Here is a 22,446-nt window from a genome sequence, read left to right as displayed (position 1 = left end):
TTTGTTTATAAATTAATTATCTCATCACAACATTTATATGATTAGTTTACGTGGTATAGGGAATTTCTGGTATTAAGATTTATCTGTTCTTATCAAATAAACACTATAGTACTATACCCTTACAATTTGTTCTCTTTGTGTATTAACTGTTACAAACACATTTATTTATATATATATATATATATATATATATATATATATATATATATATATATATATATATATATATATGGAATGTTTGGCTGTACAGTTAGTCCAGCAGAAGCTTGTGTCAGTTGCCTTGATTTTTGTTCTTCTGCCAGTGATGTTCTCTTGTCCTCTGCAATTATTTTTGCCCGTTTTTAAAGCGTGATGCCATGATGCTCTATCATGTGCTTAAGTCTCCCAGGAAGCAGAGTCAGTGTATAAGGCTTTAAGGGTATCCTTGAAGCTTTTTCTTTGTCCACCTTGTGATCGATACCCTTTCTTTAATTGACCATAATGGAGTCTTTTATGGATACAGGAGTCTTCCATCCTGCAGACGTAGCCTGTCCATAGCAATAGGGACTGCATCGGGATATATGGAACTATGGTTGTTAAACTGAGGACAAACTATGAGTTGGTATGAGACGCATACGGGGTAACTTACTAGTAGACCGCCAGTCTTGAATCTTATCGGACAATTGTTACACTTATTGGCCTCTTGACCTCTGAAGCAAACCGTTGTAATGACTTTTAAAGAAAAAATAAGCTAATCAAGGAGCGTGTTTGATCTAAGTTTAGCCCTTTTTTTTTCTATCTAGATCTAGTAGACAATGTAATCTAGTGTCGATCTTGATATGCATTTATTAATCTATCCCGCAGCTTAAATATTTATATAGCCTATATTATAGGCCTAGATAATTATTTTGTTTGTGTATCACTAGACTATATAGAGTATAGAGTCAATTATAGACTAATAAATATATATAGATCAGTGAAACGTCATAGAGACAGTTTCACACAGTTGTAGCATTATGAACCAAAAAGTTGAGCTCTGAAAGTAGTGAAAGGGTACGAAGTTCACGTTATGAATCTATTATAGCTAGATCTATGACTAGGATCTATCTAGATCTAGTGTGTGAGTACCAGTGGTGGTACTAGTAGTACTTCTCTACTACCGTGTGACGTGTCTAGATCTAGATATCAAGTCATAGTCATAGACTATACTCTATAGACGTGAAACTCTTCTCTAACTCTTATCACTTTATCAGTCTAGTCTATCAAGTATCATTCTAGACCTCTATGTCATATGTCCTATGTATGAGTACTATGACGATCTATCTAGTCTTCAAAGTCTTGGTCTTGGTCTTAGACTTTAGACTAGATCAATGGCTCGGTTAATTAAAGTAAAAGTTAACATGATGTCATGATTACCCGCAATCCTGCATTGGCCATTTACTTTACCATTTTAATTATTCAAATTTTTTATTTTAACTACTAAATTAGTAAATAAGCCTACGTGTACAAGACTAAGACATTAATAAGACTAGATATCCAGAGCTAGATCTATCTATACCGTACTACTATAGATGTAATGTCAATGTAATGAACATGGGCATATCCTTTCTCCCACTTTGGAAATATTTTACACTTTAAAACCCGGACATTATATTAACACTGATCTTTTCTTCCTTTAGAGTTAAAATGATAGGGCTTCATTAATATTTTTTTATATCTACTTCTAGAAAAACTAAAGCAAACTCCAGCCACCAAAGATGACAAAGGGGTTTGAGCATATTATAACCAATGAAAAACTAAAGCAAAAAAATATAGTCACCAAATAACATATGAGTGTAGCCTGGGTGGGGTGGGGATATATAAGTTCAACTCAACTTGGTTTGAATCTCAGTGAAGACTGGGATTTTGATTTTCAGGATTTTTACACCAGAGTCCACCCAACTGTAATAGGTACCTGGCTTTAATTGAGGAAAGTAAAGGTAGTTTGTTGTTATGCTGGCTACATTACACCCTCAGTAACTGTCAGCCACAGAAACAGATGACCTTTAATTTTATACACCATGCCAGGTCTGAGAGGGAAACTTTACTTTTTACTACCAAAAGAAGTGGCTTGGCTCATTAATAAAGTTGATCTATGAGAGTTCAAACAACTGCTTGATAAAAAATTAAAGTATACTTCAGTCACGAAATTCCAGGTTTGTTTGGCATTGATGTTTGAACCTCTGTTCCAATGAAAAAAAAAAGTTAAAAATAAAGTTACCAAATTACATAAATGTTGTAATGGGGAGTGGGTGATATACAGACCAATTCCTCCTATTAAAAAAAAAGTAAAGCAATGCTACAGTTATAAAATTACAAGAGCAAGGGGGTTTAAGTTTAAACATACATTTGTTTTCCAGTAGCTGGGATTCATCAATGAAGTAAAGTAAGCTTCCCCTTTACAACAACCAACTTTGCTTTCATGATAACAATATAAATTTAGAGAAATCTAGATTTATTTAGAAATTTAAGGTTAATATAGAATCTTATATACAATGGCACTCAAACTGAATTGTTTAAACAATGTACCTTTGTTAATTAAAAATTAAAAAAAAATACATTAAAAGACAATTTCTATTTTGTTGATGTCATCTAGATAAACCTAAATCTCAAATTACTTAAAATATTACACTTCTAAGAAATTTAAAATTTTAGTGAGAAATATTAAGACACAAGACTCTCCAAAAATAAGTAAACACTGTCAGATTCTATTTTATAAATATTTGAATATTCTTATCAAGAATGTTATCATAATATTGGAAACTTTCTTCATATCCATGTTCTCCAGCTTCCTATTTTCTAAAATCCTTTCCACTCAATACTCTCATACACACCATTTGTCATTCACACCATGCTGCACTACGACCCTTACAGAAATATTAGTGGACCAAATGGCTATAATTACAGAAGTAGATTCAAGCTAATATAGATAGAACCTAGATACCGTAAATGACTTATGGAATTTGAGAACTTAACATTATCTCTAAATTTTTTTTTTCAGCTTTATATTCGGACCAACAGTAGACAACTTTTATGTTATCTAAAGATATAATATAGATCTAGAGTAAATACATATTTGCTTCAAATCTAGAGCTTTGGCCTATATTTGTTATTAAACAAACATAGACCTTGCTATTTATGCTCAAAATCATTTTTATTTGTTTTAACGTTTTCAGAGCTGAAACAAAATGTCTACTAGTGATGACTTGGTTTTGTCCCTGTGTGATGAGGTTTGGAAATGGAGGCTAAAAGAAAGCCCTGAGTTGGCTTCTTTTTGTGGGATACATGAGTATGATGATTTGTGGGATGATATCAGTGCAGAGGCATACACAAGAAGGGAGGTAATATTAAACTATTTAAGAAGACCTATTGAAACATACAAATTTAATAGTTTGGTTCATACCACAAATCTAGTCTCCTTTCCTTGAAGATTTTAAAAATTTTATGTCAAAAGATGTTCTCTGTACTGGACAAAGCTGCTGACTACCTGGTCAGAATGAATACTTTATGTTGATATGTTTCTGACCTAGAAATTATCCTTGAGCTATATTTTTAGGCAAGGCAAAGGCTAATTAAAATTAAGCTAAATATATCAATGCCATTATCCAGTTTGTAATTATTATTACTTTTTTGTACATTTCATGTTATTAAAATTTTAACTAGAGTTGAATAAAATAAATATTTTGAAATTTAATTTTTTTTTATTTTTATATGTTTTATTTTTTAATGTCCCCTCTATAGAAATGTGTTCAAGATTTCTTAGCCAAGGCTGTAACTATTGACATCAGTTCCTGTGCAGACAAAGTGGCATTAAGTTTGACTCTTCTCATTGCTGATCTTCAGTCTTATTTAAAAGGAGCAACGTTTAAAAGGCAATAATTTTATTTGAATAAATTATTATAAGAATACACAGTTTTGATTAAGTCCTTGACTGTTTCTTGAAGAAAGTTGTGTTTAAGTTCTGGTAGAGGCATTTTGATTTTGATCCTGGATATCTGAAATCAGCATGTTTCTGAGTTTATCCAGATTTGATATTGTTATCTGACCTTGCCTGGAAAAGTTCTTAATCATATTACTGACAAAATTGATGCTCTAATTAATGATTGACCACAGAAATAGGTGAGCTTAACATCAAATGATTAGGTTGCTAACTTAATAATATAGTGGGTACTGAGTCACATAGGTATGACTGGCAACACCATTGCAGACTTCTTGGCTCACTAGGGAGGGTTAACACCACCCAATGAGCAGGCTGTGAGTTTTCATCATGCTTAGGCTATAACCCAAAAATAGAAATGGAAAAGTGTTTTGATTGCTGGGACAAGTCACAAAAAGCCTGTGAAGTCTGGGAGCGCATGAGACGCCCTGACCACACTTTCCCGTGGTGGAGGCTGTCCAGGCCTGAGCAAGCTATTATAGCACAGTGCAGGACAGGCCACTGTCCTGTTGGCTCATACTTCTCACGTCTATGGACAAATTTCGATTCACGGTGTCCCCGCAGCAGTGAAGAAGAGGAAACCGTGCCTCATATTCTGTTTGACTGCCCCAGGCTTGCTGATCTTCGTCTCGACAGGTCTGGGAGACCAAAATTTCTCAGCCTGTATGGTGACATGTATGCACTACACAATTAGCAGGGTTTCTGTCCAAGGCTATTACAAGAGAGGATTTGAGCCTCTCAAGCCCTCATTCAAATAGAGTTAATAATGATGATAAACTCTTCAAGGAGAAGTATTTAAAATAACGCATGTTTTCTTATTTTTTAGCACCCAGCATCATTTAGCTTAATTTGATCTTTTCAAAAGTTGTCTGCATAGATTCCAGTTCTTGAACCCTTTTAATTAATCCATTTGATAAGAATTCTTTAAGGAGCTCAAATTTTTAAAAAGATAGTATTGGCCTAACTATCTTCATCTTGGGAATCATATGGTATTTATTTAAAAAAAAAGTACAGAATTATTATGGCTTGAAAATATTTTATTTTTTATATATGATTCATTTGGAACATTTAAAAAAATGGCTTTTCAGCAAAAAGTTTTTTTTTACTATTGACATTATTTATTTATATCCCAAGTGTTGATGAGCCTCACACTTATTATATTATAGCTTAACTATAATAGATATAAAACTACTCAAAGAGAATGTCAACACCACGTTTTCTTCATTTTATAGTTACCTAATGCCTATCAACTATCTGGAGGGTATCCACAATGACTGCAATCATATCATAGCTTCCTACATGAACTTTAAAACAAAAGAAGATTTCCAGAAATACATTAGAAGGCTTGAAAATCTACCACAGAGAGTATGTTCTATGTGTTTATGTTTACTTGTTATTATCTGTGCTTAGGGCAACTATGGGTTACATTTGATAATTCTTAAAAACAATACATTACAAAAATAAATTTTTAGAATTTTTGTAAGAGTTAAATTATCTAGATTTTAACCAAAGTGTAGTGATGTTTTATTTTTTTCATATTATGAACCTGTTTTTTTTAAAAGCTATTATTTTGGACATCTTTTTGTTGCTGTTTATGAAAAAGTTGTATGAATGTAATTGTTTGTAAAATGTTTTACATGTTTCGCCCAAACCGCACGACCAGGCAGCCATTATTAAGGCCCCCTACCTAACATTTTTTTAATTAAATAAATAGGATATATATAATCTTATAAGTTAAATTCTTTAATAAAAAAGAAGGTAATATTAGTACCATATTTTTTTATATAAAAATGTGTAGAAATCTTTTTAATATTTAAATTAACAATTTCAGTGAGTTTATTTTAAGTCTTAGTTTTATAAATCATAAACAAGTTTTAATTTTTTAGCAAATAGTTGACATATTTCTGTAATAATTTTAGATCACTCAAGCAGAGGAGGCACTTAGACAAGGTGTAAGAGAGGGAATAACTCAACATTCTGCTTCTGTGGTAAGTGTTCAGTGTCAGGTTTAGGATGTAGTTGTGTTGTTAACTAGCTGTACACCATTAAGGTCCTGGGGTTCAACCTGACAAGAATACCACTCACACACAGTCGTACATAAAGAAACCAACTAGGTGAATAGTTTAAATAACAACAAAAATAAATGAATTTAATTGTATGAAACTGATATATGTGTATGTACAAAGAGGATGATAAATAGACAATATATATATATTAGATATATATATCATATGTATATATAAAGATATTATTCCCAAAATTAATTAAAGCACCTTTGCTACTGCTATCAACTTGTCACCCTGGTTTCATAGTCCACCAGACTCTGACCGACCGGCGTCACAAAACTGCCAACCTCAGTAATAGTAAAGTTAGACCTCAGATGATAGCCAATTTGACAATTACACTGAAAACTGTAATATATATTTCTGAGACGGCAAGCGACGCCCACACTAGCATAGACTGGAGCCAGTATATACAACTCCAACACTGGCACCCCTTAACAGGGGTCCAACAATCCTACTGACAATAAGTCCAAGAACACTAGTACAGACTATAGATATAATAACCTTTTACGGACCAACACACCGTCCGTTTTTAACCAACTCAGAGAGTGAACTGCCTCATGACAAAGAATGACCAATAGATGTCACCGGACTTAGTGACGTAGCAAAACAATTCAAAACACAAATAAAAGGCACTCTCGCCCCGTACAAGTAGTACGAGTAGAGGACATAAAAAACAGAGCTAGGATAACTACGCGACATTCAGTGTCAGGAGGGTTTTGTTCCCGGGCTCATCTAGGGTATGATGTACTTCGCCGGGCTCCCCACCTGAACAGTGTTTTTTAACTTTTCTACCGGGGTTGTAATTTAGCCTTGGCTCATCTGCCTGGGCACCCCTAACAGTCTAGCAATCAATTTATGCAATGAATATCCAGGAACGAATAAACCAAATATTAACGTATACTAATGAATAACAATATTGCATATAACAACAAAGGTTTAATGGGTTAATGATATGATGAGGCATACATTACGAATAAATATCAATAGCATTTACAAGGCAATTACAAATTACATTCAAAGGAACTATAGCATAGCTTAATCTCAGTGCCATAGTTGATCCGGGCTCACAACGCCCCACCCCAACGCCACGGGCAATAGTAAAATATCAAGCTTACAACTCAGACTCGACTCCAGCAGTGTCCCAAGCCTGTGTCCCTAGATAAGAAAAATTCACACTCCTTTGAGACCGCCATTCGCACGATTATAAAAGAAACGATTTTAGATCTACGACATTCAGAAGGCAGTAAACTAAACTAACTTACCGAATACTGGGGCAAGAAAACCACACAGAGAACTCCATCTCAAGGCAAAACAAGAGAACATCCATCTCAAGGCAAAAACAAGAGAGCAATGACACCAATATAGCGCATCCTTAGAAACAACAACTAACAAAACCTTATGGTGCTCAAAAGAAAATACCAAGCAAGATGCGCACGACATTCAGTAGGGCCTATTTTATGTTAATCTGTCCTGGACAAAATCAGTTTCTAACTAACACTATATGACAATACTATTCACTTTAAAATATAATCCATACAAACAAAAGTATATTCTACTAGAAAACATCTTTAAATATTTTCCATTCAACTATCAGTATATATAGACTTGAAATTAGTATATTTAGACTACTTTAATTCAATAAACATCTTTTACATGCCTCTTTTAAGTTTATTTTATCATTGAACCAGGTTTCTAAGTGCCATGGTGACCTAGTAAATTAATGCCTGTTTTTAATCAATAGCATCAAATATTATTATTATTTAAAATAAAATATAAGTTAATCTAAATGGAATAAATAAACTCATGATTTTCATTAGGATGGTATTTTAAGATCAAGAAAAAAAAATACATTAATAATAGTTGTGAGATTAAAATAATAATCTACATTTTAATTAATTTATCAAAACTAGGCAAGAGTTCCCAGTCAGATAGATGAATTGATCAGCATACCTTTAGAGAGCCATGAGCTATTAAAACCATTTACACAAGCTCCACAGAGTATTCCGAAAAATGAATTGTGAGTATCTAGTAAAAAATGTAAAAAGAAAATTCAATTTCAGATTTGATTTTTTTTTTAGTAAATATAAATTAAATCTAGTCACAGTAAAGAAAACAAAATATTCTGCTATATTTGAAATTCAAGTATTGTCTGCTAAGCAGTTTCTTGAGATTAAACACATGGAATTTCAATAAAGAGATTTAACCTGAGGTTTATTTATTTTTGGTGTGCTAAAAAAACAATATGAACTTACATATTTTTGTTCACTTTTCCTACAAAGTTCTCATGAATGTCATACATTCAATTGTAAATTAAAATTTCTATTATTTTTATTAAAGTAATCTGTAACACAAAAGTTTATAAATGAATAGCAAACTATCATATATTTCTAAAAAAAAAAGTTATGAAACTTAATATATACATTTTAAGCAATGTAAATTTCTATTTAAAACTTTATGGTCTGTGGGCATGTGTTGTTCATTCAATTCTGAGATGAATATTTGCCTTGGACTAGAATAACATCATTGATAAAATCACTTAACTTAGAAACAACTCAACATGAAAAACAAAAAAATGAAAGAAGCAATAATGCATAAAACTCTGAACCATATGTTACAAATATAAACACAGTCTAATAGAATACTCAGAAAGACATAAGGATGATGAACATTTTTATTTCATATGCTAGGGCAAATTATTTCTCTTTCTATTCTTAGAGCATGCAACAGGTTGCTTGAATCAGCCAGGAAAACCAATGACTTAGCAGAGTTTAAGTTTCTAACATGCAGGGCTAAACAGATTCAAGGATAAGCATAGGGTGTAATTATATTGATCTTTGAAGGGATATCTGTGATTCATATTAAATAATAACACAAGCTTTCAGCACAACCTTACTATTCCAAACTCCCTAACTTAACTGTAGCTTATTACAGCTCATTCTGTAGGGAAAGGATCTTTATATTTTTTGCTACTTAACAATGAATGTTCTCTTTTTCTAAATCAAACAGCAAGACCATGCAGTTATCACACTATTTTATTAGGAAGTCTTCTTTTGTCAACTCTACAACAATAATTTCTATATCTCTAGCAATTCTTTTACTCACTGATTGACAATATAGGCCTCCCCTTACATAACAGAATGTAATTGAAATGTTCTTTGCATATGACATTAGTACAATATGTACATTTTGCTAATGTAGGGCATTTAGATTAAGAAAATAGAAATATATTTTAATATACAGATCAGACATAGTCATTTTACAATTTTATAATGTGAAGATGTTAATTATATTATCAATCTTTCTTTATTTTTAAGAAATATATAACAACTCTTGTGTAAAATAATTTTACACGTAAATATCTTAAGAACAAAAAAATATGATTGTTATAAATAAAGCTCTTCAATAAGCAAGTTATAGTAGTACAATGTGCTTGTTCTTCTTTTCTGTTGAACAACTTTTAATATATTCTTATTGTTTTGTTGTTTTTTTTTATTGTTTCCTGTATTGAATATATCCTTAAAAACAAGATGTAGCCTATCATTCTTGCTGTTTTTAATTTCAGAGATGAGCTCAGATCTAAAGCAGAAGAGTTGCTGACATCACAAGTATTTCCTGCATTTCAAAAATTGAAAAATTATGTTGAAAATGTAAGAAATTATTATTACATACAATTTATTTATTGTTACCTTGTATTTGGAGGTGTGTGGTAGCTGAGTGGTAAAGCACTTGACTTCCAAACCAAGGAGTCATGGATTTGAAATCAGGATTTTGAATTTTGGGAATTTCAGGATGCCCATTAATCTATCTATCTCTAATGGTTACCTGACATTAGTTTGGAAAAAGTAAAAGCAGTTGGTTATTGTGATGGCACCCTTCTTAACTGTTGTACATAGAAATATTACTTTTACTTCTTGAAACTGTCAGGTAGAGTTGAGTCTTCGGCTCTTGGAACTCCAGGCCAGCAAAAGTGAACAAGAGCTCCCTTTCACCGGCCTGAATGGGAACAATGTACACTGTTCTATCTGGCAGAGTGTCAGACTCACGGCCATAGACCGCATGCACAGGTACCCCTGCCATTTTCCTTTTCTATACCAGGCTTACCGTGCTGGACATGCCATTTAGGTAATGGCCCTTTGAGGAACAGCGCCTGTATTGTGACAAGGTTGTGGGAGCTTTTTTACAACTCTGCACAGTGCAATGAGGATGCTCTCACACCCCTTTAGGCACCCCCACAAGAGTCTTGTTTTGCTGACCTTTAGCCTAATCGTTTCCTCCTACGATCGTTTCCACCCGGGGGCCACTATGAGGCAGGGTAGCATGCCCGGGCAACTGCCCCATACATTATAAGATATGCAAAGGGTACCGTCACTGTGTTGTTTTTATGTGTGACATTGCAATTGTTGTGGGTGCATGTGTTTATATCAGAATGTAGGCCTATATCTAGACTTGAATAGAGTAAGTTCAGACAAACAGACAACTTGAAATGACTAAAAGACTTTGATGTATAGCAAACACAAATAAAAAGTTTATTACAATAAATAAATCCACTGAATGAGTCAAACACACTATGCATTCCTTGTACTACAATTCTACATTGTTAAAACTTAACTAAATATCCTACTAACTGAACCTTAGTGTAAGGGTCAGAAAAGTTTTCCTCACCTCATAGCTGATGTCAATACTAATTCACTAAATTCATAATGCTATTTGGGGTTTACTAAATATGTCATAACTATGAGTTGGTAGCAGGTACTTTACTTTTTACTTATTCACTATTGAATGCTTCGCTTCTGAGATGCATCTTTCTTTGATTTTTTTCAAACGCCTGCCTGGCAATGATTATTTCATGTATATTACACCATAATGATTCATGCTTGACAGAGAAGATATAATTTTTTTTAATGCTAGGGAATTGTTAAAAAATGCCCAAAACTTAGAAGCACTTTTGGCAGGCTTGGCTTATGATCGTATTATTTTTTTACTTAATAATTTTTATAAAATATTCAAAAGCAATATGTAGAATAAAGAGATCCCCATTAAATTAACTAATTTTATTGATGTACTGATAGAGCTTTACATGTAATTCTTTTTCTGATAAAAATTAACATTCTGCATTAATAATACATACATTTTTTAACATACATTTTAAATAAAAATTTTTGTTTTAAAACTAAGGCCTCAGAATTTATTACATATAAAATATAATAGACATTTTTTAACCAAACACATAAGATTTTATGTGTAGTATTCTTTTTTTCTGTGTAGGAATATTTCCAGCACTTGCGCCCGAATGAAGGAATTAGTTCCATTAAAGATGGTGACCTCTGGTATCAGCAATGCTTGGACTATCATCTGAGCTGTTCCATGACACCGCAGCAAATTCATGACCTTGGGCTCAAGGAAGTAGCTCGTATTGAAGCACAAATTTTGAAATTGGCAGAGGCTGAAGGTCTTGGTCAAACCTTACCAGATATTTTGTCTGGGATTAAAATGAGACAGAAAAATACTCTAACCACTAAGGTAGCTGCAAAACAATAAGAATTTTTGTATAATGTAAATATTGTTTACTTTAGGGTTACCTGATATCAAAGTTGAAGTTTTGAGGGTTTTTTATCCTCATAACTATAATTTGTTGATACAGTGTCCCAATAATCCAAACTTAGGTAATCCGAAAGTCCACTTAATCCAAAATTAGGATATTTTAAGGAAGTAAAAAACAAGAAAGAATAACAAATAGGTGTATTATGTACTAAAAATTACAGTACATTAATTATCGTTCTTATACTGTACTATACCATATTTTTAGTGTTTTGTGATACATGGTACATGGCATTCTAGTTCTGTACATCCTATAAACTGTACCTTAAGTCAGACAACTAGAATACTGTTTATACATATAAATGCTTGGAAATTCGATTTAAAATTATTCGGTGATGTGTGATAAATTGCACAGCTGCAGTTTTATATGGTACATGTATTTTAAAATCTGATACAGTAATATAGAAAACAACTTTTACTACTGTATTTCTCTGCATTTCCACTTCATACATACCATACACAGAATTGGTTAGTTTCATATAGATGAACTAAAATAAAAAAATTTTATCAGTCAGAGAGTTAAAGCTAAGATTTATACATGTCAAATGTCGTTTGTAAGCTGAAAATGATTTGAATTTACCCGTATTTTAAAACATTTTCTCCTGTATTAACATTGTTGCTCTTCAAAGGAAGCTGTGATGTCACACATCATGTTTATGAGTTTGGTCAAAATTTTTAGATCCCCTGTACATTTAGTCTTGCAATACTTCAGGTTTTTAGAAACTGATTATTTATAGCACGATGTGTTGTGATATCATGGTCAACGGGATAAAAGGTGTGGGTAGATAATTTTTTATTTAGAAAAAAGAGTGAGGGAAAGAGATAACAGAGGTAGAAAGAGCTTTTGTTTGAGAAAAGAGAGTTTTTAGTGATTTGTATGCGAAGTGTGACTTTTTTGTCCCGTTCAAGGATTTTATTGTATTAAATGTAAATAAGTTATGAGTTGATGGTGAAATACAACATATTGACTACAAGTTTGGATTGATTCTTTTTTAAGAGTGTTAGATTGTTATGAGAATAAATTACCTCAACCATAAGAAGATATCTGGTCCGCATTTGGCTGGACTGAGGTTTAATAAGATAAGATAATTTTTATTGATCCAATCAAATGGAAATTCAGTTTGACAACAGTTGACAACCTCAGCGTAACTACTGTAACAATAACATTATAGATGCACACACGAAACACATACTCACTCACAACCAGCGCTTTATGAATTAGACTTCTATGAACTTCTCGATGATGACAGATGGTCTTGTAACACTCTGACCGACAGTGGGATGAAAGAGTTTTAAAATGTTTCTGTTTTAGTTCTAATGGAAAGGAGACGACCACTTCGTTCAGATCTTATGTAATAGTGGTTTAATGGTAATAAAATACCATCAATAAATCCATCAACAGATGCATTTGTACAATCTGCTTTATAGCAACAGTTTGTGATAGTAGCCTATAGTCTTTTGTTATGGGCAGATTTTATTATTTACTTTTATTTACTTACTAATATTATCTGCTTATTACAGTTTAGTAAAACAAACAAAAATCAAACATTGATTTTAATTTATAGGATGCAGTTTTGGAGTTTGTCAGAAACTTGTGCTACAACAAAATAAGGCCTAAAATTTCATTGCTGTTTAGAGATTTACCAGATATGCCAATGAGGTGGGAATGATTAAAACTACTTTTTATTACAAAGCTTATATCAACTCATCTGTCTATCAGTTGTTTAATTATAATAGTAATAAGTATATCTTGCTATTAAAACACTAGCAGTCCATTTATGTCCCTCCAATTAAGAAAGTAACTAAAAGAAATTATCTTCTATGTATTTTTTTGTGGTTTTGTATCCTGTGCACTTTTCAGCATAAAGCCAGCTCCTGATTTTATGAAGAATTCACCTGCTGGTTTCTACTTTAACGGAACACCAGATGGCTCCAGGAGTGGTTGTTACTACATCAACAATCACAATCCAGAGGATTGGTAAGCACATGTTATTTCCCCTACTTGGCTTGTAGTGAGACATTAAAATGTGGTTTGAAAGATTTAAATAAAAAAGGAGGGACTAAAACTCTTCAGAACTGTATTTTAATTTGAGTAATGAAAGTTGTTACATATTTTTATGCACAATTAAGAAAACAAAATCTTCAAAATATTTTACAACTGTTGTCATAGAGTTAATTATTTCTTAAACATTAACAAATACCTGACTAGCATAAATGACTATATTTTTATATTACTGTAGAAGATATGACAAGCTTATGAGAAATTGTCAGTACAGATGTTCTTTCTAAAATGAATTATATTTATACGTTTGCAATAAACTTTAACATTTCCTAGTGAAAAATGAAAGAAGTCCAGATTGCAAACTAAATTAATGCTAAGACTAATTATTCACATTTTGGCATAGTCTCATAATCATTTTTTCTTATTTAAGTACAATCATTGCTTTCTCTATCCTTCAGTTATATCTGATAATGGCTCTATGAATAAAATGACATGTATTTTTTTTAAATGATAATAATTACTTAATCATTTCTGTGAATAATGCTGTAATATAGTAATTATGAAAATCAAAACAAAATTTACATTAGATTATGTCAAAGCTTAACATACTTTTAAATGTCAAAAGGAAAAAAGAAGCTGTATTAGTTTCTGTAATAGATTTTTTTTCGAAAAAGCACATTTTGAATTTCTACATGCATTTAATTCTATTACATGAGTCTGTAACATAAATAGATATGATGATAAAGTCCATACCATAATTTATTCAAAAGCTGAAGAACTAGTCTTATGTCCTATATTTCATGCAATTCTCATTACTTTTAGAAATCATATTTACAAACTTCCATATCAATCTGTGGGTCTTCATGATGATATCAAAACAATAATGTTGAGCAAATAAAAAAAATGTGGATTCATTATCCTGTAATACTTTAGTGAGATAATGTGCTAACATCTTTAATCAGTTTATAAAATAAATATTTTGCTTTTGTTTTCTTTACATTTACCTGTTATTTTTCTTTTTTTTTTTCTTTTTGGTTTTAGTCTACCTTTTGAGTTGCCTGCCTTGAGCTTACATGAAGGGGAACCTGGCCACCATTTACAGGTTGACTAAAACATTTACTGTTTCTGTTTTACATGCTTTAGATTATTACATCCTAGCTTAAACCTCCCACAGGGGGGCAGGTGATGACGACGGAGCAGTTTAAAACCCTGAACCATCAAGACGACAATTTTGAATGCACACACTACATGACCAGTCTAAATGAACTTATAAGAATTCCGTAATTTTTGTTTCCTAAAAGTGGGATTAACTGAGTAAAAGTAAATTTCAACTTTCAGACTTTGTGATCTATGAGGCAGATGATGTTAAGGTCATATGTTTCTATGGCCCACGGTTAACAATGGTGTCATGTGGCCAGCACAATGACCAACCGCCTTTACTTTTCCCTAACTAATGTCAGGTACCCATTAGAGCTGGGTGGACTCAGAGGTGCCCTGAAGATCTCGAAAGTAAAAATCCCAGTCTTCACCAGGATTCAAACCTAGGACTCCTGGTTTAGAAGTCAAGCGCTTTACCACTCAGCCACCATGCTTCGTGGATTAACTGAAGTAACAATTTTTAATCTAGAATAATCAAATTATTCAGTCATCTGCCATGTTGCTAATCATCTGCTAATCAGCTAATTAGTTTCTAAAGCTATGTTTTGTTTAAAAGGCATTTTCGGTGAAAGAGTTTATTGGATAACATGTATGAACAAATAGTTTTAATGAGTTATTGTTTAATAATATTTAATATTTGACTTTTAGGGGATCTATGCACTAGCTGCTACTGACCTCCCAGACTTCCGCAGATATTCTGAGGATAGTAAATACTACTTGCCACCTGGAAAATTTGCATTCCACACTGCTTATACAGAGGTATATCAAGAAATATTCTAGATCATTTTCACTAAGGAATTAAACACAAGCTTTGTGATCCAGATTCATTTTAATAACACTGGACAAAAGGGCTTAAAAATAAACATTTCTGTTTGTGAATGTAGGTGCAGAAAGGGTAGGGTGGAGGTCTAAGAAACAAAATAGTGAAAAGGGTAGAGAAACCTTGGACATTGTTTTATATAACTGTTTTCAAAACCCTGATCTCCCTTCCAAGTGGCCGCCTATATGTGGCATATATCAGCATAAGTAATGTCCTATTATTTTTTATTGTCTTTTAATTTACAAAATTTAGATGTTTAACCACCCAAAACTTCTGGCAGACAGACTTAACACCCTGTCCATAGTCTGTACACAGCTAGCTGAATAAAACAGCACAAGTCTACAACAATAGCAAGGGATCTAAATTATCTTTCCTTTACAAAGTTTCTCCTAATGATACTTCACTAACATAAAACACATTTTATTTCTTCAATAGTATGATCTTGCTGTTGAAAGTTATAAAATGACTATGGCTCATTCTATTGAAGAACATTTTCTTAGGTTAGAATTGAAATGAGAACCTGAGCTAGTCTATGGTTTAAAAATTCGTGTTCATACAACAGTTTTCTCCCTTTCCAAGCAACCTAGATATTCAAAGGAATAATATCACATGATCTGTCAGAATTTAGTTAATGTTTGATCCCTATTTACCAAAGTGTCTCCAGCTTATCTTGCAGACCCCCAAACCCTTTTCCATATTAAAGTTTAGCCAGAAGGTTTATCAGCAACAGTTTAAACTATAAAGTTGTCTTTCTACTAGGTTGGCAGGAGGGCCTATATTTTTTTTTAATAAAAAAATAACCATCAGTTGTGATAATTTTTTTTTTAAATCTGCATTTATTTTTTTTTATCTCTTCATTCATTAATTTTCTTTTTTTATTTCTTTTCTTCTTGAATTCCCTCACAGGGTTGGGGTTTATACTCTGAATTTCTTGGTGAGGAACTAAACATTTATGAAAGCAAACTTGATCAGTAAGTCTGTTGATGTTAACATTTAAATTTAATTAAACTTTTTGGGGCAGAAATTTTGCTTGTACTTGCATTACTCTACAGACACGTTTTTATGTATGTTTGCTCAACAGGATTGGTCGTTATAGTTTTGAGATATTTAGAGCTGCCCGCTTGGTTGTTGATACAGGGATTCATGCCTTTGGGTAAATATGTCAACCTTATCATTGATTTTTTTTTTTAAGTAAGTGAGCTTGAAGTGAAATAAATTTATTACTATGTATTTAATCTGTTATGGTATTTGTAGTTGGTATAATGGGAAAAACCATGTAAGTGCTACAAGTTTCTTTACATTTGTTTATACAAAACTAAAGAAAGTGACAAACACATGTAAAGATAGTTAGGATATTCCAATGTTTACTTAAATTTTGCAAGTTTTCTTTCATGTATTGATTTTGTATGCATCTTGCTTTGTAACACAAAGTATCAATTTTGAAATCACAGTTAGCTAAAGCATTGTAAAATATATATAATTTTAGTATTCTTTCAACATAGAAATGTTAATCTCAATAGATTTTATTATGTATTTTTACTAAGCTTATATTAGCTCACTCTGTTTGTCTGTCTGGCCAAAAGTTTGTACATGTTATTTTTCCAACACCCAATCTCAGATCAAGCTGAAATTTTACACAATTATTTCTTTTACCTTACAACACAAGAATCAATCAAAAAAATTAGCCAATAAGTTAATTAACTATTGGTATTAAATTATTCTGTTTGGTATCTCAAACAAGGGAAAGAAATTTACTTGACTGAAGTGGTGGTATAAGCTGAATTAGTCCCCTTTATAGATTGTCATCCTAGGCTTAGTGAACACAAACATGAAATAAAAACAATCTTCCGTGTTCATAGACTAGAAGAGTGGTTACTGCGTTAGCTTGAGAAGCCAAAGAAGGCTTTAGCTCACAATTTCAAATTCTGGTCATTCGCTTTTGTTTTTAATGCATTTTAAAAGTGATCACCCAGATACGCCGTTCTTTCCCTCCCCCACCCCACCCCCCTTTCCAACTGGTCCAGACTAGTGATAGGATCATAGCGAATTGAGAAAGCTAAAAGCATGAAATTGCACTAAACAAAACAATCGGTAAAAATATTTCTAATCTCACAAATTTTTTATTGTTAGTCTAGATCTATTACAAATTAAATTACATGACTGATCCGAACTTATAGATACACTTATTAATATAATCTTTGTTTTTCAAAAAAAAAAATTTTTTTATTTTGCTTGTTTTTTTATTTCATTCCCGAAGAAAATGAATATGGCCGATCTTCATTTTGAACCAGCCAATTATTTAGATTATAGATAATAGACCACAGATTTTACTTGTACAATTTTACAAAGGTATACTTTGTGTCGAGAAACCATAGCCTCTTTGATTGCTCCTTCCTAATCCACCTTAGGCAGACCCCTCTACTTCTACAGCCCAATATAACCAATATTCTGTACGGCTGTGCTGAACAACTAAAGAGAACAGCACACTGTTTTTCCTTGGCACAGTCTACAAAAGAGCTAACATATCAGCATCAAAAAGCTGGCTAGAAGAAGAAGAAATTCCTGTTCTCTTTGATTTCTTTAGTTTTATTGCTGTATCTCATATACTTTTAAGAATAATATTTATATTTATTGTTAATCTAGTATTGCATTGTAAGTATTAAATACATTAAGGTGATAGTATCACCAAGTAATTTGGGTATATATGTCCTAGATTAATTTCTTAATGTGCTTGGTCCAATCTCTTTGTGGACCAGGAGGGCAAGGAATATCTAGGAGAACATTTCAGTGCTGCCCTTAAGCGCATAACAAACACAACTCAGCTCAAGTTGGGTTTCGAACTCAAGCCCCCGCTAAGCAGTTTATACCTTTCAGCTCACACTGAGCCAATGGAGGACCCTGGCCTGCTCTATCACATTTTTCCATTCTGATCTTTCCTGGGCTTTCCATTCTGATTTATCCTGGGCTTTACGTCTCCATGCCCAGACTCTTAGCTGTTGTAGATCTGCCTCTACATCATCAGGCCACCAAGCTTGTCATCTGTTATTGGGATGCCATGTTTGGTTTTTAGCTGGTGAACAATCTTTACTCCTCTGTTCTCTGACATTCTTTGGAGGAGTCTTCATATAGCATGATACTTACATACTTAAACTAAATTCTCTTCTAGGTGGAGCAAAGAGAAAGCTGTACAGTATATGGAGGCCCACACTTTGATGTCTAAAAATGAAGTGACCAATGAAATTGACAGATATATCACTTGGCCAGGACAGGTATATTACTCCTTGTCTTTTGGAATAATTGTTTGTAACTATTAAGTTAATTTTTTTTTTGGGTGTCAGTGCAAGAAATGTTCTTTGTTTTACAGCACATGGTGCACTGTTAGCTATGAATAATAGTTTTTTGAAATGATGTGTAGATTTAATTGATTTTTTTTTTTATGAATGTGATCATTGTGATCATCTAATATAGATATGTCATATTCATTTTAAGGTATACATTAATTAGTGCAGTGGCTAGGGCAGAAGTAGGGGAGGGGAGATTGACTGAGGCAGTCAAATTTAAAGATAGCACTATGAGGTATAACTTCTAGCTAAAAGCTAGTACTGTTTTAAACATGATTGTGTAGATCAATGGGTTTTCATATATTCTCTATTTTGCAGGTTTTCTGCATTAAATTTTTTTTCTTCAGTCTCGCATGTTTTTTTTTGTTGTTTTTTTTTATGGACAAATAAAAACAAGATAGGAAAGAAAAAGATCAATAGATATAATTATAATTGCTAATGTCAGATGGCTGATACAATTTTTAATAAGGCCAGTAATCCTGGCACATTGTTCTCTAGAAGAAGTGAGGAAACTGTATAAAGTGCGATGCCATAAATGCATCACTTTCTGGCTCCAATTTTTTATTTCTGGAATGTGCTGCTTCATTCATTCAACTGGATATATACGACTGGTTCTAATGGGGCAGCATTTATGTAGTTTAATTTTTGTGGTAGGAATGATTGGTCAGTCCTTCTTTGTTTAATTTTTCATGTCTTTATTGACTTAATAACTTTTTTTAAAAACAATAATTAAATTTGAAACCAACCGTCTGTAGACATCATCAGCATTAATCTGTAAGCCTCTTATTCTGAAATGAGAAAATATTTTCAATCAACCAATTTTAATGATCAGGATTCTTTCCCTTTCAAATATCAATTCAGATTTACAGTTATTTTGTGTAACATTATCTTTAGCAACTTAAAAAAAAAAAGAAACATCATTTCATATTATGGCATACAATCTTACCCCATTGGTTTCAAAAATTTCAAATACTTGTTTGTTGGGCTTTCTATCTTTCAGTCTCTTGCTGGCATAAATCTCTTTAAACTAGATGTACATTTTTTTTTCCAGGCCTGTGCTTATAAAATTGGAGAATTGAAATTCAAGGAACTGAGGCAAAAGGCTCAAGCTGCCTTAGGTTAGTTTAGTAACTGGAATTGCTATTTGTAAAGTTAATATAGTCTCTATACAGCTGTATTTTAAAATATATGTTTCAATTTAAAACTTCATTTTCAATGGTTGCTCAATTGGAATACTGTGACTATCTCTCTATTCAATCTTGATACCACTGAATAAGTGGCAAAAACTTTTATAAATAAATAATTAAATTAAAAAATGTAATTATAGCTTTTATATAGTGCTACTTTAATGCTTATAGCATGCTCAGAGTGCTATGGTTCAATCTCATTTGTGGACCAGTGGGGGGAAGGAGTATCTGGGAGAAGGTTTCAGTGCTGCCTTTAGTCGCTCAATAAACACAACTCTGTTCGAGTCTGGTGTCGAACCTCGAGCTCCCTTCACAGGTAGCCAAGCCAAGTTCAAGCGCACTTAGCCTCTTGAACACGCTTCCCACAATAATGTAATCTGTCTATTCTATCCTTATACCACAGAATAAGAGACAATAACTTTTTCTTTTTCATTCTCACTAAGAATTTTTTTATATTACATTGAAAAGAAAAACAGATTGGAAAGAAGTTAAAATAAAAGGACTAATAGATACAATTATAATTGCTAATGGTCAGATGTTTAATCACCATTTAATATATTTTAATAGCAAGATGGTGGCTCACTACATAAATTGATGCCCATTCCCTCTCTACAAAGTAGAATAATTGTTTTGTAATAAAAATTGGTAGTCATAAAAAAAAATACATTAGAACATTTCAGACTGGTATATATATTATTTTTATATAGACCTAGTAATGATTACAATATTAGCTTATTCAAAGTAGGTTTCAGTAAGTAAAAAGTAACATCCAAACTTAATGTACTATTCTGTATTTATATTGAATTAACTTCATGTTTCATTTTTTTTACACAGGCACCCAATTTGACGTGAAAGAATTCCATCATTGTGTATTGTCCTGTGGAAGTGTTCCTCTTCATGTGTTGGAGTCCATAGTGGACCAGTTTATCAATGACACACAGAAACATTAATGTCAGCCTGTTTCTTAGCAGACAAATAAAAAAATTTAAATATTTTGAGTAAATCATTTTTTTTAATATTCTTATTTCTGTTAATCTGATTGTTGTTTGTTTTACATGTTTCGGATGTTCCTTCAGAGTTGAAGATAATTACTTCCTAGTCCAAACCTACCGCAGGACGACAGGGGATGGGACCGGGCAGGGTTAGAACCCTGGACCATCAATAAATCTGAATGACAGTCCAGCGCGCAAACCGCACGACCAAATGTATTTAGATGTTTCATAGAGTATCACTTTGGATTACTGTTCTGCCAACCAACTTGCTAGTTACAACTTATACAACATTTCTAAAAAAAAAAAATTTATTTTTTCTTATACATTATCTAGATCTTATGATATGCACATTGCATTTCAACATTCTACTGGAATACAGTTTTAAACATCTATATTAAATAAAAGTTTCTATTGAAGTTTGTCCTAATGATTAGATTTTTCTTTTTTTCCTTTTTATTGTATGTATTTTGTTTAAAACATATTTCATATTGTAGATAATTTCGCCATGTTTTTTGTTGGTTATGTTTACATAATCATCTTCTTTTTTGAAGTAACGTCTGTATCATATAAGATAAGATAACATCTTGTCCAGAATTTTTTTATTGTTGAGGTTTTTTTTATTTTTACTTCTTCACTGCAATATAATTATTTTACAAATAAAAATGTGTTTTAATTTATAAAAATTAATTGTGGAGCTTTTATTTAAAGAGTTTATTATATTTTAAATTTAATCAAATACATTTTTTTTAGTTTTTTTAAAAAGGTTACATTTGATATTGCTTAAACGGATGTGGCCATTATCTTCTTCTTATCTTATATAATACATTGGGTTAATTAGTTACTAAACTAACCAAAGTCTGTCTCCATGCTGTCCGGTCTTGGGTTATCTCCTCCCACATACTTTGGTCGATGCCCGTTGCTCTCATGTCTCGCTTGTAGACATCTCTGTAGGTTAGTCTTGGGCGGCCCTTGGGACTGACTCCCTCTACTAGCTCAGCGTATAGGATGTCTTTAGGGATTCTTCCATCTGGCATGCGAGTGACATGACCGAGCCAGCGTAGTCTTCTCTGTTGAAGGAGAGCATATATGCTGTGTATATTGGCCCGTTTCAAAACTTTTTGGTTGGTGACATTATGTTCGCAGGCAGCGTAGGTGGAAACTATATATTTAATCTGTGTTCTTGACGCATGTAAGTTGCCCAGCTCTCACTGCCATAAAGAAATGTAGCCTACTCAGAACGCAGGCATCGTAGACTAGGATTTTTGTTGCCGTAGTCAATTTGGTATTTTCCCACACGCGCTCTATAACGATGTAGGAAAAAAAAAAA

The 22,446-nt window shown here is 32.5% G+C and overlaps 1 protein-coding gene across 2 annotated transcripts; it reads left to right on the top strand.

The window, feature by feature from the left end:
* Positions 1-883: 883 nt before the first annotated feature.
* LOC106078943 (uncharacterized) lies at positions 884-21,122 on the top strand. 2 transcript variants are annotated; one of them, XM_056038395.1, is made up of 17 exons: positions 884-1,032; positions 3,195-3,359; positions 3,760-3,890; positions 5,188-5,320; positions 5,875-5,943; positions 7,932-8,038; positions 9,584-9,668; positions 11,287-11,541; positions 13,185-13,279; positions 13,481-13,597; positions 14,663-14,723; positions 15,428-15,538; positions 16,506-16,570; positions 16,681-16,752; positions 18,766-18,868; positions 19,992-20,058; positions 20,962-21,122. In XM_056038395.1, exons 2-17 carry the CDS (start codon positions 3,207-3,209, stop codon positions 21,075-21,077), a joined length of 1,740 nt encoding a protein of 579 aa, XP_055894370.1. In that variant the 5' UTR covers positions 884-1,032; positions 3,195-3,206; the 3' UTR covers positions 21,078-21,122. The 2 variants fall into 2 exon arrangements, with proteins under 2 accessions (XP_055894370.1, XP_055894371.1); XM_056038396.1 differs by having other exon boundaries at positions 980-1,099.
* The last annotated feature ends 1,324 nt before the right edge of the window (positions 21,123-22,446 follow it).

This window comes from Biomphalaria glabrata, chromosome 8, assembly GCF_947242115.1.
Source record: "Biomphalaria glabrata chromosome 8, xgBioGlab47.1, whole genome shotgun sequence".
Classification (NCBI taxonomy): Eukaryota; Metazoa; Mollusca; class Gastropoda; family Planorbidae; genus Biomphalaria; species Biomphalaria glabrata.
This window is presented reverse-complemented; position numbering and strand designations above follow the sequence as displayed.

Excerpts from the sequence above, each read along its gene's own strand:
- LOC106078943 (XM_056038395.1), top strand. The coding sequence starts at position 3,207 with ATGTCTACTAGTGATGACTTGGTTTTGTCCCTGTGTGATGAGGTTTGG. Across the intron at positions 9,669-11,286 it reads TGAAAAATTATGTTGAAAAT|GAATATTTCCAGCACTTGCG; the intron begins GTAAGAAATTAT and ends TTTTCTGTGTAG. Across the intron at positions 16,753-18,765 it reads ACAGGGATTCATGCCTTTGG|GTGGAGCAAAGAGAAAGCTG; the intron begins GTAAATATGTCA and ends ATTCTCTTCTAG.